The sequence below is a fragment of the Microtus oregoni genome, unplaced genomic scaffold (assembly GCF_018167655.1).
Source record: "Microtus oregoni isolate MIOR12 unplaced genomic scaffold, Mior012 000007F_ref0000211, whole genome shotgun sequence".
Lineage (NCBI taxonomy): Eukaryota > Metazoa > Chordata > Mammalia > Rodentia > Cricetidae > Microtus > Microtus oregoni.
This window is the reverse complement of record NW_024543066.1, coordinates 47,836,942-47,851,182: the sequence shown is the minus strand read 5'-3', so window position 1 is coordinate 47,851,182 and position 14,241 is coordinate 47,836,942. Positions and strand designations below refer to the sequence as shown.

Here is a 14,241-nt window from a genome sequence, read left to right as displayed (position 1 = left end):
CTCTTTTTACTTCTTTTAATGGTGAACTTTTCAGAGAAGTACTGTTAAATTACATGGAGGAGGCTTTTTTTTAAAAATATTTATTTATTTATTTATTTATTATGTATACAATATTCTTTCTGTGTGTATGCCTGAAGGCCAGAAGAGTGCACCAGACCTCATTACAGATGATTGTGAGCCACCCAGCTTTTTTAGATTTTCTTGAAGTTGGGCCTGAGAAATGAAGTGGGTAAACTTGAAGTCCCTATTATCTGAGCTGCTATCATTAGTCATCCTCCTTTTGTCTCACTAAAGAGCACATGGAAAAGACTTGACATTCTTTTCTTAGAAACGTAAATGGAGGGCAAGCAGGAGAGCAGAAGGAAACTGGGTCATTCTCCTTCAGAGAGAAGGGGCATTGGTGACCAAAGTGGTAATGTAATCTGTAGTCATCTTTTTAATTGCTTTGAAAACTTAACCCTTTTTGTTCTCTAAAATGAATGAATTTGAGTGTAGACTTACTTTTTAAATGACCTCTATCAGTATTTTTAGTACTATCTGCATAAATTGAGCATGTAAAGTCTGTGCAAATCAAAATAATAAGAAATACATGATGTATTATATGGTTCTAGATTTAATAATTTAGATTTAATAATGAAAATGTGTTTTTCTTTCTTAAGAGGCAGACAAGAGACCTGCTGCTAGAAAATTGGTATTCAAATATTTGTGCCCCACCCTCACTTCCTCTTGTTTAAGTATATTACATTTACTAAAAATAGACCTAAGTCTGGATTCATTTTATTAATGTATTAAATTAAATCAAATCTGTCATTTTAAGAATGTTACTTTGATAAACTGACTGCTAGTTGTAAATTACATTCTGTGCTGTTAAAGGAGCAGCCTCACTTCATGCCCTCAACCCTCAAATCCCTCCATGTCCTGCAGACCTAATGATTGCTTACAGGTGTTACCTGCACTAGCTTCCTATCAGTTCCAGGACAATTAGAAATGAACCTCTGTCTGTGTTCCTCCCTTTTTAGAATAAATCTTGAAGAAAGCTTAAATCTATTTTGTGATTTAAATTTTTAATTCTTTTTTAACCATTGATTATTTAGTTTTTGACTATTCTAACTATTTTTAATATATCCATGAGCATATTATTGGGAATTGAAATGGTTATATTGAATGGAACATGTCACAAATGGGGTGTTTCTTTATATTTTCAAGCAATTTTATTTAACCTGATTTTCATACTTAGTAGATTTTACTTTTTATAAAGTTATCTCTTTTTCTCTCCCCCAATAGCTCTTTCTTTGTGTTCTTCCTCAAGACAAAAGTCAATGGATAAGTAGAATTAAAGAACTAAGAGCATGGTATAGCAGTATTAAAGAAATAGTAAGTAAAGAGTAAATGTAACTAATGCAGTTATTTTCATATGCTTAATTTAAAGTTCACCAGCCTCTGATCTATGATATGTCTCTTTCTTTACCAGCATATCACTAATCCAAGGAAAGCTGTTGGCCAGCAGGATCTGATGATCAACAATCCCCTTTCACAAGATGAAGGAGTAACGTTCCTTTTTATTATGTTTATTTTTTTCAATTATTTCATTATTTTATTTGTATGAATGTTTTGCCTACATGTATGTCTGTGTAACATTTGTGTGTCTGGTGCCTTTGAAAGCCAAAGGAGTCAAGTAGATCTCCTGAGATGGCAGTTATGTGTGGTTTTGAGCCACCATATGGTTGCTGACAACCAAACCAAGTCCTCTGCAAGAGCAACCAGTGCTCTAAACTACTGAGCCCTTTTCTATTCTTGTTCCAACCTTTTCATTCTGAAAATCATGCTTTAATGATTTATGTCATTTGCGTAGGGTAAGGGTATCTTATCTGAAAATCCTTATGCAAACAATGTATTTCATGCCCTGTTTTCATTATTCTAAATGCTGAACTACCTAGATCCTGATGTGTGTGTGTGTGTGTGTGTGTGTGTGTGACATGTATATATGCACACCTGTAGAGGCCAGAGGTGGACATGGTATCCAGCTCTGCCATTGTTTGCCTTGTTCCCTTGAGACCAGGTCTCACTAAAACTCCTGCTTGCTTTCGGCTAGACTAGTTAACTGGGAACCATCTGTCTCTGCTCCCCACTGCTGGGGTTAGAGCCACAGAAAGCCACACTCAGCTTTGTATGTGGATGCTGAGAATTCAAGCCCAGGGTCTCATGCTTGCATCTTATCTGCTGAGGCATCTACTCAGCACCTGTGGGCCCAGCTCTTAGAGGTTCTGCACCTCCCAATAGTGCTAAGACGCTAAGCTGTCAACACAGCGGCTGTAGGAACTGTTAGATCTACCCCATAGCAATTTCTCTGGACTATCCACTGTACTGTAAATTATTTCTTGCTTTTTAAATGTAGGAATGCTCTATTTTGAGAAGTAAATGGCAATTTTAGGTTGGCTGTTGTCTTCCAAAATATGTTTCATTATTGTTATAAATTTATATACTTGATTTTGACTTTAACCATATTGTCATTAATACAAGCTGTGTTTCAGTGTAAAAACGGCTACCTGTTTTCTTGGACTCTGTTTTCCTTGGTGGAAAATTTGCCAGAATTTGGCTAATTTAATTAAAAACATCAATCCATTAGAACATAGGGAAATAAATGGATTGTCTATTTGTCCCTGGCTAACTTTCAGTATGAATAATTAACTGCTAATTATAGGCTTGTGTCCACAGTCTAAGAATTTTTCATGTTCAAAATTAAATTTTCAGGTACTTGTTTCCAGGCCTGATCACATGGGTTCAGTCCCTGAGACATGTAGGGGCTGGTGTGTTGGTGCGTGTGTGCATGCATGAGTGTGTGTTATAAGTGCAAGGGGTCTCGTAAGAGCTAACTCTAAAGTGATGAGGAAGGAGGCATCAGTTTTTTAGTGGAATAAAAAAAAGACTAAGGAACACCTTAGAAGTCCACACTTGGCAGGACTATCCCTGGAAGAAAGCAACTACCTGTAGTGACTGTGGAGAAGCTCATATCCTGGTGGAGTGTAGCAGTTACTACTTGACAGAGACTATATAACTTTCTCACTTGTTGCTGCTCTGCACCTGTGTATGTAGCTGAGGAAAAAATTTCCTCATTTTATAGATATCTTAGTAATTTTCTGATGTAAACTTTGCTATATCATCATAAGCTATTACATAATTTTTAGATGGTTGGACTTGTTCCTTTGTTTTGTTGAGAGAAGGCCCTACTACTTGGATTTGACTAGACTGGAACTTGATAGGCTGTCCCTCAAACTCACAGAGCACTGCCTGCCTCTGCCTCCAAAGTTGAAGGGATTAAAGTTGTGTGCCACCTTAGCCCATCATTAAGAAATTTTTAGACCTTCCCCAAGTTTACATTTTGAAAATGTAAATGCCTCTTGTGGAAGAAAAGAGCAGTGGAAGTGCCCTTCATCCTACAGAGATGATAGAACCTTCAAAAATGTATACAGTAAGGAAAATTGAAAAAAAAATGTAAGCTTTTGAATTAGAGCAAATTTTAATAGAAATTATTTCTGCCAGGTTTCCGATCTCAGAAATCCAAAGTGACAGCTTAGAGAATAATAAATTCAATCACTTAAATTATTAAATTGAAGTCATAAAAGTCACACAGTGTGAGATTGTTCTAATTAGGTTATTCTCATTTTCCAGAGCCTTTGGAACAAGTTCTTCCAGGATAAAGAATTGCGGTCTATGATTGAGCAGGACGTCAAAAGAACGTAGGTAGAGCTGTGTTTGTCCACTGATTCAAAACGGTGTTACTTCTCTACAGTTTACCACAGTGTGAGATCCATAAAGAACCCTAAATTGTCTTAATTGTTTTCTACTTACTTAATGCAAAGTTGTTTTTCTAAATAAATTTTGATTCCACAAATTTTTTTCTTAAAGATTTCAAAATGTTCAAAATAAAGTGAATATCGACCAAAGAATGCTAGCTTTATCAATTTCTGATAGTTCACACTATTCTAAAAGGATTGTATTGTGTGATTATTTATAGTGATAATATTTGGACAGCTTATATATATATATATATATATATATATATATATATATATATATGAATTGCCTTCTAGCCAAATTACTCTGTATCCTTCTCCTTCCAGTTTACTGTGGTTATTCTTCTTGCTTTCCTCTGGGTGCTGTTCAGGTGTGTGAATAACCTGTTCTGGTAGTCTATCCAACACTCACATGAAAAACACCTCTTTTGGCACAGTAAATGTTCTATCACTGTTACAAACCAGCTTCATCTCTCTGCACTATCTCTTGGGAAATACTCTCAGTATCCTCTCTCTCTCCTTGTACTTTTCTGTGAATGGGGATAATAGTAATTACCTCCCAAAGTTTGTATGGATTCCCTTAAGGTTTATTGTCCTTTTGCCAGAAGTTCTTGCGAGCAGATTATGTCGTATTTTGACTGTCTATTTAGAACTTGCCAGTTAGTAATCCTTAGTCTAAACATTCCAAATCCTAAATGTTTGAGAATTCAAAACTTTTTGAATATTGATTCAAAACCCTCAAAATTTTTGATTTTGGATTTTTAATTAGGGACGCTCAACATGCATGCAAAATAGAGTAGTGTTTTAGCTAGTAAAGTTAATCACTGGAGCTGCAAACCTGCAAGAGAGTGCATCACAAATACTTAACCTTCTGCAACTTTTCCAGTGTCTTCCCTTGTAATTCTGTCTCTGACAATGTCAGGCCTCTAGCTTTCTAACACTCAAATCGTGCTTTTTTATCCCAGAACAACAGAGAATCAGATGACTTGAACTACCACCAAATTACCTACACTATTCAATACGTAGAATAAATACTTAAAAACAACAGTATTCAAAAGAATCAGGAGTTGAGATCAGCTATACTGCAATTAGTGTGTGAAGTGAAAATCATTTTAGTTATCTTGCCTCTCCCAGTTAGTTCAGGAGCCACCCACTTTTAAAAACAAGCTCTTAGGGGTTAGTTCTTAGTCTCCTTTGCACCGATTTTCGGGAGCTAAAGCACCTTTGTATTGGCACATATGAGGCACATGGAGAACAAAGGGATTTCCTTATTGATCATACAACTTTGTTAATCATTGTCTGAAAAACAGACCTTATGGTAATAAAACAGTATTGCATGTTACTAGCCAAAATAGTAACAGTGTCTGATTTTAAAAGTGTCAGAGCTATTCTATCTCAGAGGAGGAATTTTAATTCAACTTTCTGTAAATCGTAAATGGAAGTGGGTGGATAATGGCACTGGCCTAAAATCACACATTCAGAAACCATAGTGTTTCAGAGTGATCAAAAAATATAAAATAAGAGAGGAGTATGAATTCCTATAAGCACCACACGTAAGAAGAGCTTATTCATCATTTTGCTTATAGCTCAAATATTTCTTCCTGGCTGTGTAAGAAACTGTTAGATCTTGAAAACACACACACAAAAGCTGTTCTGGTTTTTATTTGTTTGTTTTCTGTTTTTCTTTTTCCCAAAGAATGTAAGATATGTACATCAATACATTTAGAGTTAATTTTTTTCCTGTTCTTTTTTTCTTTCCTTTTCTTCTAGAATATTTGAAGGTAAGTACAAGATTCAGGGTAGGTATATGGGAGAGTCTAAAGTGTAGCTGTTTAGAGTATTATAGAATTTAAAGTGTAGCTGGAAGTCTGGGTGATTCCTTGCTAGCTTTCCTTGAAGTCTCTTTATACAAGAGAGGAAGTTACCATACCTTCTCTATTCAAGATTTCACACTCCTTTAATCCTAGTACTACAGAGGCTGAGACAGCGCGACGTCTGGGAAATCCAGGCCAGCCTGGTTTATGTAGCAAAACCCTATCTCAAAGAAAACAAAACAAAAACTGAAGAACAAGAAAAAAATGCAGAATACGTACTATTGAAGATAGAGTAACTAGTTTTACCAGATTGCAAAATCATCAAAGTCTAATAGCTTGAATATTATTACCACATTGCATCTGTTGGTGGTGATGGTTGGTTGCTTTTAAAACAGGGTCACATTTAGCCCTAGTTGTCCTTGCATTCCCTACAAAGCCAAAATGGCCTTGAACTCATGATCTTCTTGCCTTTACCTCCCAAGTGCTAGGATTAAAAGCATGAATCACCATCCCTATCTTCTAGTGATCTAAATCCATCATTATCAGTTGAATCTATAAAACTACTAGTAATACAATGGAAGGGGGAAAAGTGCAGTTCAGAGAATTTATACTTTCTTAAGTTGTTACTTAAGAATTTTGGGTTTTTAAAACATACTGGGTTGCAGGACACTGGAGAATAAAGGAAGTCTGATCACAGGATTTATTTTTACTGTGGAGAGTTATTAATGATGGTAACAGGTCTGGAGGAGCAAAGTGGAATAGTGGGTAGGTACTAGGACTAAGTAATTTAAAGAAGGGAATATAAAAAAACGGGAACATTGCTCGGATTGGTTTCCATTTTTAATGAGCAGCTGTTGGAAGATAATTTGAGTCTTCAGAGGAAAAGGATACTAGTGAGTCCCTGCCACTCACCATATCCATGACATATTTTATGGACTTTCCGCTTTGGATTTTGAAGTTTGCATTTTGTTCAGTTTTCCTGTAACTTTTACATGTTATTTAACTTAGGTCTTATATTTATTTAAGTCTATCTCATGTGCATTTAAACATTTTTATTAATTTCCAGGGTTTTCAGGCATAGTAGATGCCAAAATAAGTATGACATGTACCCAGTAAGAAATTCAAATCTAATAGGGAAAGCATAAAAAAGAGATTATAATGAGATCAGTTAGTGCCATAGGAGAAGCCATGTGTCCAAGACCTCTGGTGTTAAGTCTATGTCTACTTCTGATCTTATGGATAGACCCTGATATTGTTTTATTGTTGTTGTTGTTGTTTTGATTTAGGCTGGCTTTTTTTGTTTTGTTTTGTTTCTTTGTTTTCTTTTGGTCTCAAGATACATTGTCAGAGTGATGCACAATAACAGCCAATGATGGAAATAGTCAGTGATGATCAGTGTTTCTTCGATTTCACTCGGCTTTTTAGCATTTTTTCAATCTTTCTTTTTTTTTTTTTTTTTTTTTTTTTAATATTTATTTATTTATTTTATTATGTATACAATATTCTGTCTGTGTGTATGCCTGCCGGCCAGAAGAGGGCACCAGACCCCATACAGATGGTTGTGAGCCACCATGTGGTTGCTGGGAATTGAACTCAGGACCTTTGGAAGAGCAGGCAGTGCTCTTAACCTCTGAGCCATCTCTCCAGCCCCCGCATTTTTTCAATCTTACAAGACATATGCACCTCTAAGAAAAATACTCCTAAGATCAAACTTCTAGTTTGACCTTAATTAAGGTATTTTACTGTTGGATTGTTTTCATCTGGCTATTCACTGTATTAAATATTTTCTCTTACATTATTTTAACATCTTTAATAAGCCACTACTCAATTTTTACTGCAGGACGTTTACATTCATTTCAGATTATTTGTTCCTTATCTCAGGCTAATGAAGTGTTGAAATAGGTGCAGCGGGGCTGTGTCCCCGACACCCGGCTGTCCGCATGGCTAGCTTTATCCGAAATAATTACATGGAAACTGTATTCATTTAAACACTGCCTGGCCCATTAGTTCCAGCCTCTTATTGGCTAGCTCTTACATATTGATCTGACCCATTTCTAATAATCTGTGTAGCCCACGAGGTGGCTTACCAGGGAAGATCTTAACCTGCGTCTGTCTGGAGTGGGAGAATCATGGTGACTGCCTGACTCAGCTTCTTTCTCCCAGCATTCTGTTCTGTTTACTCCGCCTACCTAATTTTCTGTCCTATTAAAGGGCCAAGGCAGTTTCTTTATTTAACCAATGAAACAACAGATAGAAAGATGACACTCCTCCATCAATGAAGTTGTAACTATCCTAATTTTTATTACAGAAACAAAACTTTGTACAAGGTAAATGAAGGAATCCAGTCTCTAGAATTTCTAATTTAGAGTTTGGATTGTTCTTGGGGGAAAAAATTGCCATGTTTTAATTCAAAAGTTCCAATGTTAGCAATTTAAAATTTTTAACATTATTTAAAATAACTGAGTTCAGGATGCAATAGCATGTTCATACTAGATGCCAAGGAAATATGTTATTTGGTCTATCAAGGTCTATTCTAAAAATACACAACATCTATAGTACCATTTGTAGATTAACATACTATGAGCTTTGCCAAATAGTCTTATCTTTTCTTTAGATATATTCTGTCTCCTAAAGTAAATGATTAAAATTCTTTGAGTTAGTATTTTTTTTAACTTTGGCCATACTTAAAAGTATACCTGTTTGCCTCTAGGATTTGCTCATCATCATCTTTAACTTTTGATCGTTTTTATTCTCAGTCATTGTTAACATCTTAGATAGTTCTTTTTCTTCTGTGAGTCTACAAGATAGAATATTTTTATTTTATAGCTTGCTTTTATTTATAATTTATATAAATTATATAATATTTATATAAATTATAGGCCAAACAACGTTGTATCCTCATTTTTAAAAAAATATCTTTTGTCATTAATAGCAATATTCTCTTTTAACCTGAAGATATGTATTAGTCACTTTGTTAGAAACCACATTATCAGCAACTAAGGTAATTTTGAATAAAATTTTAAAATTAAGTCTCATTTACATTAATCACATTTAAATCTTAAGAGCTATTGGACAGACCTATGTAGAGTGTTTCAAACTTTGCAGAAGGCTGTTGATTGCCTTGGTGGGTTACTTAGTCTAGGGTTAGTAACCCACCTAGCAGTTCAGTTATTCCAGGGTCACGAAGAGGCACTACCTGGAAGATATGAGCTAGGAAAAAGGAAGGAGGCTAAGCGGGGGTTCTTGTCAAAGCCTCAGTTTATTAGAGACGGGTACAACTTTTATAGGGTAAAGAGTTGGGGGATGGGCACAGGGGCCTGGGCTCTTTCCGCGTGGTTCACGTTGGTCACATGGTCCGAGTTGGTCCCGTAGGCAGGAGGTTATCTTCGGTCAGGTCACTGTAGGCCAAGAAGTCAAGAGTTGACACACCTAGATCTTTAGATAGTTTGGAATGTGGGATGGGTTCCGCTAACAGATAGCTTTCCATTAACAGCCATTTTGGGTGTGGGGTAGGCTCTGTCAATAGAACGATTCCTAACACAATTATGGGTGTGGGGTTCTCTGCAGACTCCCCAGGGTGATGGTTCCTGTAATAATCCTTGGAGGAAATTGGCTCCTGACAGAAGGCTCTGTTGAATAGCACTGTATAGATAATTGTTATTTTTGTATATTATATTATATTATATGAATATGTTTTAGGTTTACTCAAATTGCATATGGAAATGGCATATGCTGACTGTTTGCATTGTTTTCCCTCCCCTTGAGAAGTCTCCAGTTTTATAATTTATGAGACTATGTAAGTTTTGGTCAAGTGTAATTCTCTATTACATTGTGATGTGCTGATAGCAAGTAGACCACTGTTGAAAACCCTCATATATTAGTACTATCTAAACAGTTTTACAGAACTAATTTATTTAATTATTAGTCTTTTCAATGTGAAGTCTACCTTAGCCTTCATTCCTTTTCTGCAGAAGTACTCCCAGAATGTCCTAACTGTTGGAATATTTTACACAGTTTTCCTTAGAATCTATTTTTTATTTAAATTAAAAACAAATTCCTCTGGGGGAAGGGGTATTTTACAAGCAATTTTAAAGCAGAATTGATTTTGGTGTGTGTTAATGCAGACAATCTGCCCAGTGTTAAAATGTTACAGGGGAAAAAAATACAAGCTGCCATATTCATGTGATCACACCAAAATAGCAGCTTGTATTTATATTTTCAGTCTCCTTGAGGTGGACTGCAGGCACACATGAATGAAGAGATGTGCTTCGTGTTGTGATTTTATTTAATGCAGACAGAGTACACGCTTGTGCATTCACGAGCAGCCTCACATATGCACTTGTTCACAGCCGAGAAAGTGAAAACTACAACACAAGCCGCTCTCCACGCGTTGTCAGCAACCTGTGTGTGTTTCTTAAATAGTAGAGGGGGAGAAAACAGACTTCAGGAACAGGAAAAACAGTGCCTCTGTCCAATGGCCCACAGTCCTTCTCATTTCACATTTAAGGTAAAAACAAAATAATTATTATTACTGCATACAGAACTTAGAAATATGTGTTTTCCCTTGCTGCTGTTGTTTTTGTTCCTCTTAGTGAAAATAGATGGTTTTTCCCCTAAAATAATACATCCTGATTACTGTTTCCTCTCCCTCTTCTCTAGCAGTTCCTCCCGACTACTCCTCCCACCCAAATCCACCCCTTCCTGTCTCTCATTAGAAAATATCCAGGATTATATAAGATAATAATAAAATAAATAAAATAAAATTAACACATTGGAATTGAACAAAACTAACAGAAGGAGTAGGGTTTATGAGAAGGCACAAGAAACAGAGCCACTTGTTCACACACTCATAAACCACATAAACAGACTAAATTGGAAGTCATAGTATCTATGCAAAGAACCTAAGATAGACCCATGCATGTTGCCTCCGTCTCTATGAGTTCATATGAGCTTTGACTATGTTGATTTTTTTTTCTTGGTGTGTACCTCCCCATCTAGCATTTCCTGTCTTTACACCTCCTCTTCAGAAGGGCTCCCTGATTCCTGAGGGAAGGGATTTGATGGAGACATCCCATTTAGGGCTGAGTGTTGCAAGGTGTCTTATTCTCTGCTTAATGTCTGACTGTTGGTCTCTGTGTTTGTCCTATCTGCTACAGGATGAAGCTACTCTGATGATGGCAGAGCAAAGCACTGATCTGCATATATAGCAAAATGTTATTAGAAGTCATTTTATTTATTTATTTATTTATTTAGAACAGTTGTATCTGGTTTTATCCTAGGTTCAGGGCAGTTTGGGATATGGGATTATTTTCATGGAGTGGGCTCTCTGTTAAATCATATTGGTTGGTTACTGTGGTACAGCATGGCTTCACAAGATGGACACTACACATGATGTGGGCAGAAAGGCAGGACATACACTGGGTAACAGTGTTGGTTGTGGGGAGTGGTGGTAGGAGCAGGGTAGAGAGATTATGGGCTGTGCTCTGGCATTCTGTTGGGAGTCTTCCAGAGACTGTGGCAGTTCCTTTAAAAGCAGGCCTCTTTTCCCTAGTTCTTGAAAGACTGCACTGCACACTGACTCAGAATGATGAACTGGAGCAGACTACAAGCCAACTTCATGCCAATCAACTGGGGGAATGCCATTCCAAACACCACCCCAACAATGATCCCCATGGTAATCTCCATGAAACTGGTCACCAGATCATAACAGCCCTTCTGGGTTCACTTTGATGGCAGCCACAGTCAGATATTATGCAGATCCAGGGGGTTACAATCAGTTTCCTTCATGCAACTACTGGGGGTAAGAGGGTACCGTGTTCCAGGAAGTAGGGGCTACCGCTCTAGTTGGTGTAGTTCTGCATGCCCCAGCAGCTTCGTCTGCACTGTGCATGGTCCACTGTCCAGCTAGCTCAGTCAGGAGAATATGAGACTCTTAATCTCAGGGTCATGGTTCAAGACCCAAGGTGGATGCCAGGTAAAGAGGGAAGTCTAGGGATTGTGTTAACTTTCTTTAAAATCACACAATAATTATAAGATAGAACGAGGAGTCAAAGTTGTATCACCAGCTGCCCCATTGTTCCCACTCGGGGACCATCTCTCTACTGTTGCAATGGTAACCTCATTCTCAAATGACTAAAGGGAAGCTCCAAGCCATGCAGCATCCAAGAGAGCATGCAATCCTTGCCCCGGTTCTTATTGGGTCACATCCCCAGAGAAGACCACACACATTGGGTCAAGCCTCCCCAATGCACTTGCCTATCAGATCGAATTCCCAAATAGTTACCCACACAAGCTTTGTGCCCCCTTTACACTAGCCTGTCTTGCAGACAGGACACTATTGTCAACCAAAGGGTTTGTATCTGTTTGGTGTTTACACTTCTCTTTTGGTAGCAGACAAAATACCTTCCTTTGCCAAAGACACTAGAGTGTAGGAGTAAAGGCTCTATGTAGTTATCCTGTTCAGTGAATTATAGGTGTTGTCTTCACCAGTGTGGCCATGCTGTCTATTTGTGGAAAGTAGTCCCCTGTCTTGCCAATAGCCTAGATTGTTTGTCAAATTCCCATGGGACCCCTTTGGCCAACAACTCAATTAAATGTAACCCAATCCCAGTACTGGAAGCTTCATTTGGTAAAAAGAAATGTTCATTTGGGACTTTATCATCTCATTATTTGACAATTTCTTTTAGATCCGGATAATAGATGTCTATATTTTAGGATGCTTCTATGGTATTAGGTTTCCATAGTACCCTCAAGTAGATCTTAATTTCAGCTGTCTCTCCGTGTCCCTGCCTCCTCTTTCCTTTCCCACTTTTCCTCCTATTTCAGAACTCCCATGCATCCATAACTATCTGTTTTATCTCCCTTTCCTAAGGAGGGCTATCTGTCTACCCTAGACCCATACGCTATACCTAATCTTTTGGGTTATACATGTTGTAACTTGGTTATCATTGACTCAACAGCTAATGTATACATAAAAGCAAATACACACTGCATTTGTCTTTTGGGTCTAGGATAACTCACTCAGGATTTTTTTTTAATTTATTCCTGCCAATTTCATGATTTAATTTTTTTATGGCTAAGTAAGACTTCATTGTGTAAATTTACCACATTTTTATAATCCATTGTTCTGCTGAGGAACATCTAGGTTGTTTCCAGTTCCTGGCTACTGTGAATAGAGCAGCAGTGAACATGATTGAGCTAATGTCCCTGTGGTAGGATGAAGCATCCATTGGGTATATGCCTAACAGTGGTGTAGCTGGATCTTGAGGTAGATAGATGCCCATCTTCCTGAGGAACTGCCACACTGATTTCCATAGTGGCTGTACAAGGTTGCACACCCACCAGCAGTGGATGAGTATTCCCCTTACTCTACATCTTTGCCAGCATGAGCTGTCACTTTAATTGATCATGAGCTGTAAGATGAAATCGCAAAGTAGGTTGGATTTGCATTTCCCTGATAGCTAAGGATGTTGAAGATTTCATTAAGTGTTTCTCAACCACTTGAGTTTCCTCTTTGAAGAATTCTCTTTAGGTCTGTGTGTACCCCATTTTTAAAACTAGCTTGTTTTCTTGATGTCTTGCTTTTTAAGTTCTTTATAAATTTTAGATGTTATCCTTCTATTAAATGTATAGTTCATAAGGACCTTTTCCCATTTTTTAGGCTACAGCTATATTTGAAAGACCTTGTCCTTGGTCATACAGATGTTTTTCAGCTTCATGAGGTCCTGTTTTCTAATTGTTGATTTTAGTGCCTGTGATAATGGTGTTTTGTTCAGAAAGTTTTTCCCTGTAGTAATGAATTAAAACCTATTTTTTACTTTCTCTTCTATTCAGTGTGTTTGGTTTTATGTTGAGGTATTTGATCCATTTGAAGTTGGGTTTTGTGCAAGGTTATAAATATGGATCTGTTTGGATTCTTTTACATGCAGGCATCTGGTTTGACCTTCACCATATGTTGAAGATGCTGTCTTTATTCCAGTGTGTGTTTCTGTCTTACTTCTTAATAAGAAAAATCAGATGTCCATGGCAGTGTGTGCTTATATCCTGGTCTTCAATTTGAGTCCATTGATTACCATGTCTGTTTTTATGCCAGTACATGTTGTTTTTATTACTATAGCTCTGTCATACAACTTGAAATAGGGAATGTGATACCTTCAGCATTCTTTCATAATTCATAATTGTTTTAACTTTCCTGTTTTTTTTTTTTGTGTGTGTGTGTGTGTTTCTATGTGAAGCTGAAAATTGTTCTTTTGAAATCTGTGAAGAATTGTGTTGGAATTTTTATGGAGATTCCATTGGTTCTGTAAATTGCATTTGGTAGGATGACCATTTTTACTGTATTTAGTCCTACAAATTATTATTATAATAGTATCCAATCCATGAGTTTGGGATAGTTTTCACTTTTCTTATATCTTCTTTATTTTATTTCTTAAACATTTTTTATCATAGAAACCTCTCACTTACGTGATCAAATTTATCCTAAGCTATTTTACATTATTTGATTCTTTTCTGAAAGGCAGTTTTCCCTGATTTATTTCTCAGTCCATTTGTCACTTGTATGTAGGAAGACTACTGATTTTTATGAGTTAATCTTGTATCCAGATACTTAAAATGTCATCAGCTGTATAAGTTTG

General features: G+C 36.9%; 1 protein-coding gene across 5 annotated transcripts in view; it reads left to right on the top strand.

The window, feature by feature from the left end:
* The window catches only part of Tbc1d5 (TBC1 domain family member 5), a 452,807-nt gene that overhangs the window by 233,060 nt on the left and 205,506 nt on the right, over positions 1-14,241 (top strand). For all 5 annotated transcript variants that reach the window (XR_005974648.1, XM_041656297.1, XM_041656299.1 and 2 more), the window contains 3 exons: positions 1,285-1,374; positions 1,472-1,546; positions 3,670-3,737. Coding sequence is in view for 4 of the 5 variants with exons in the window: in XM_041656297.1 (XP_041512231.1) it covers positions 1,285-1,374; positions 1,472-1,546; positions 3,670-3,737 (233 nt within the window). In the remaining variant the exon portion in view is untranslated. The remainder of the gene's footprint in view (positions 1-1,284; positions 1,375-1,471; positions 1,547-3,669; positions 3,738-14,241) is intronic.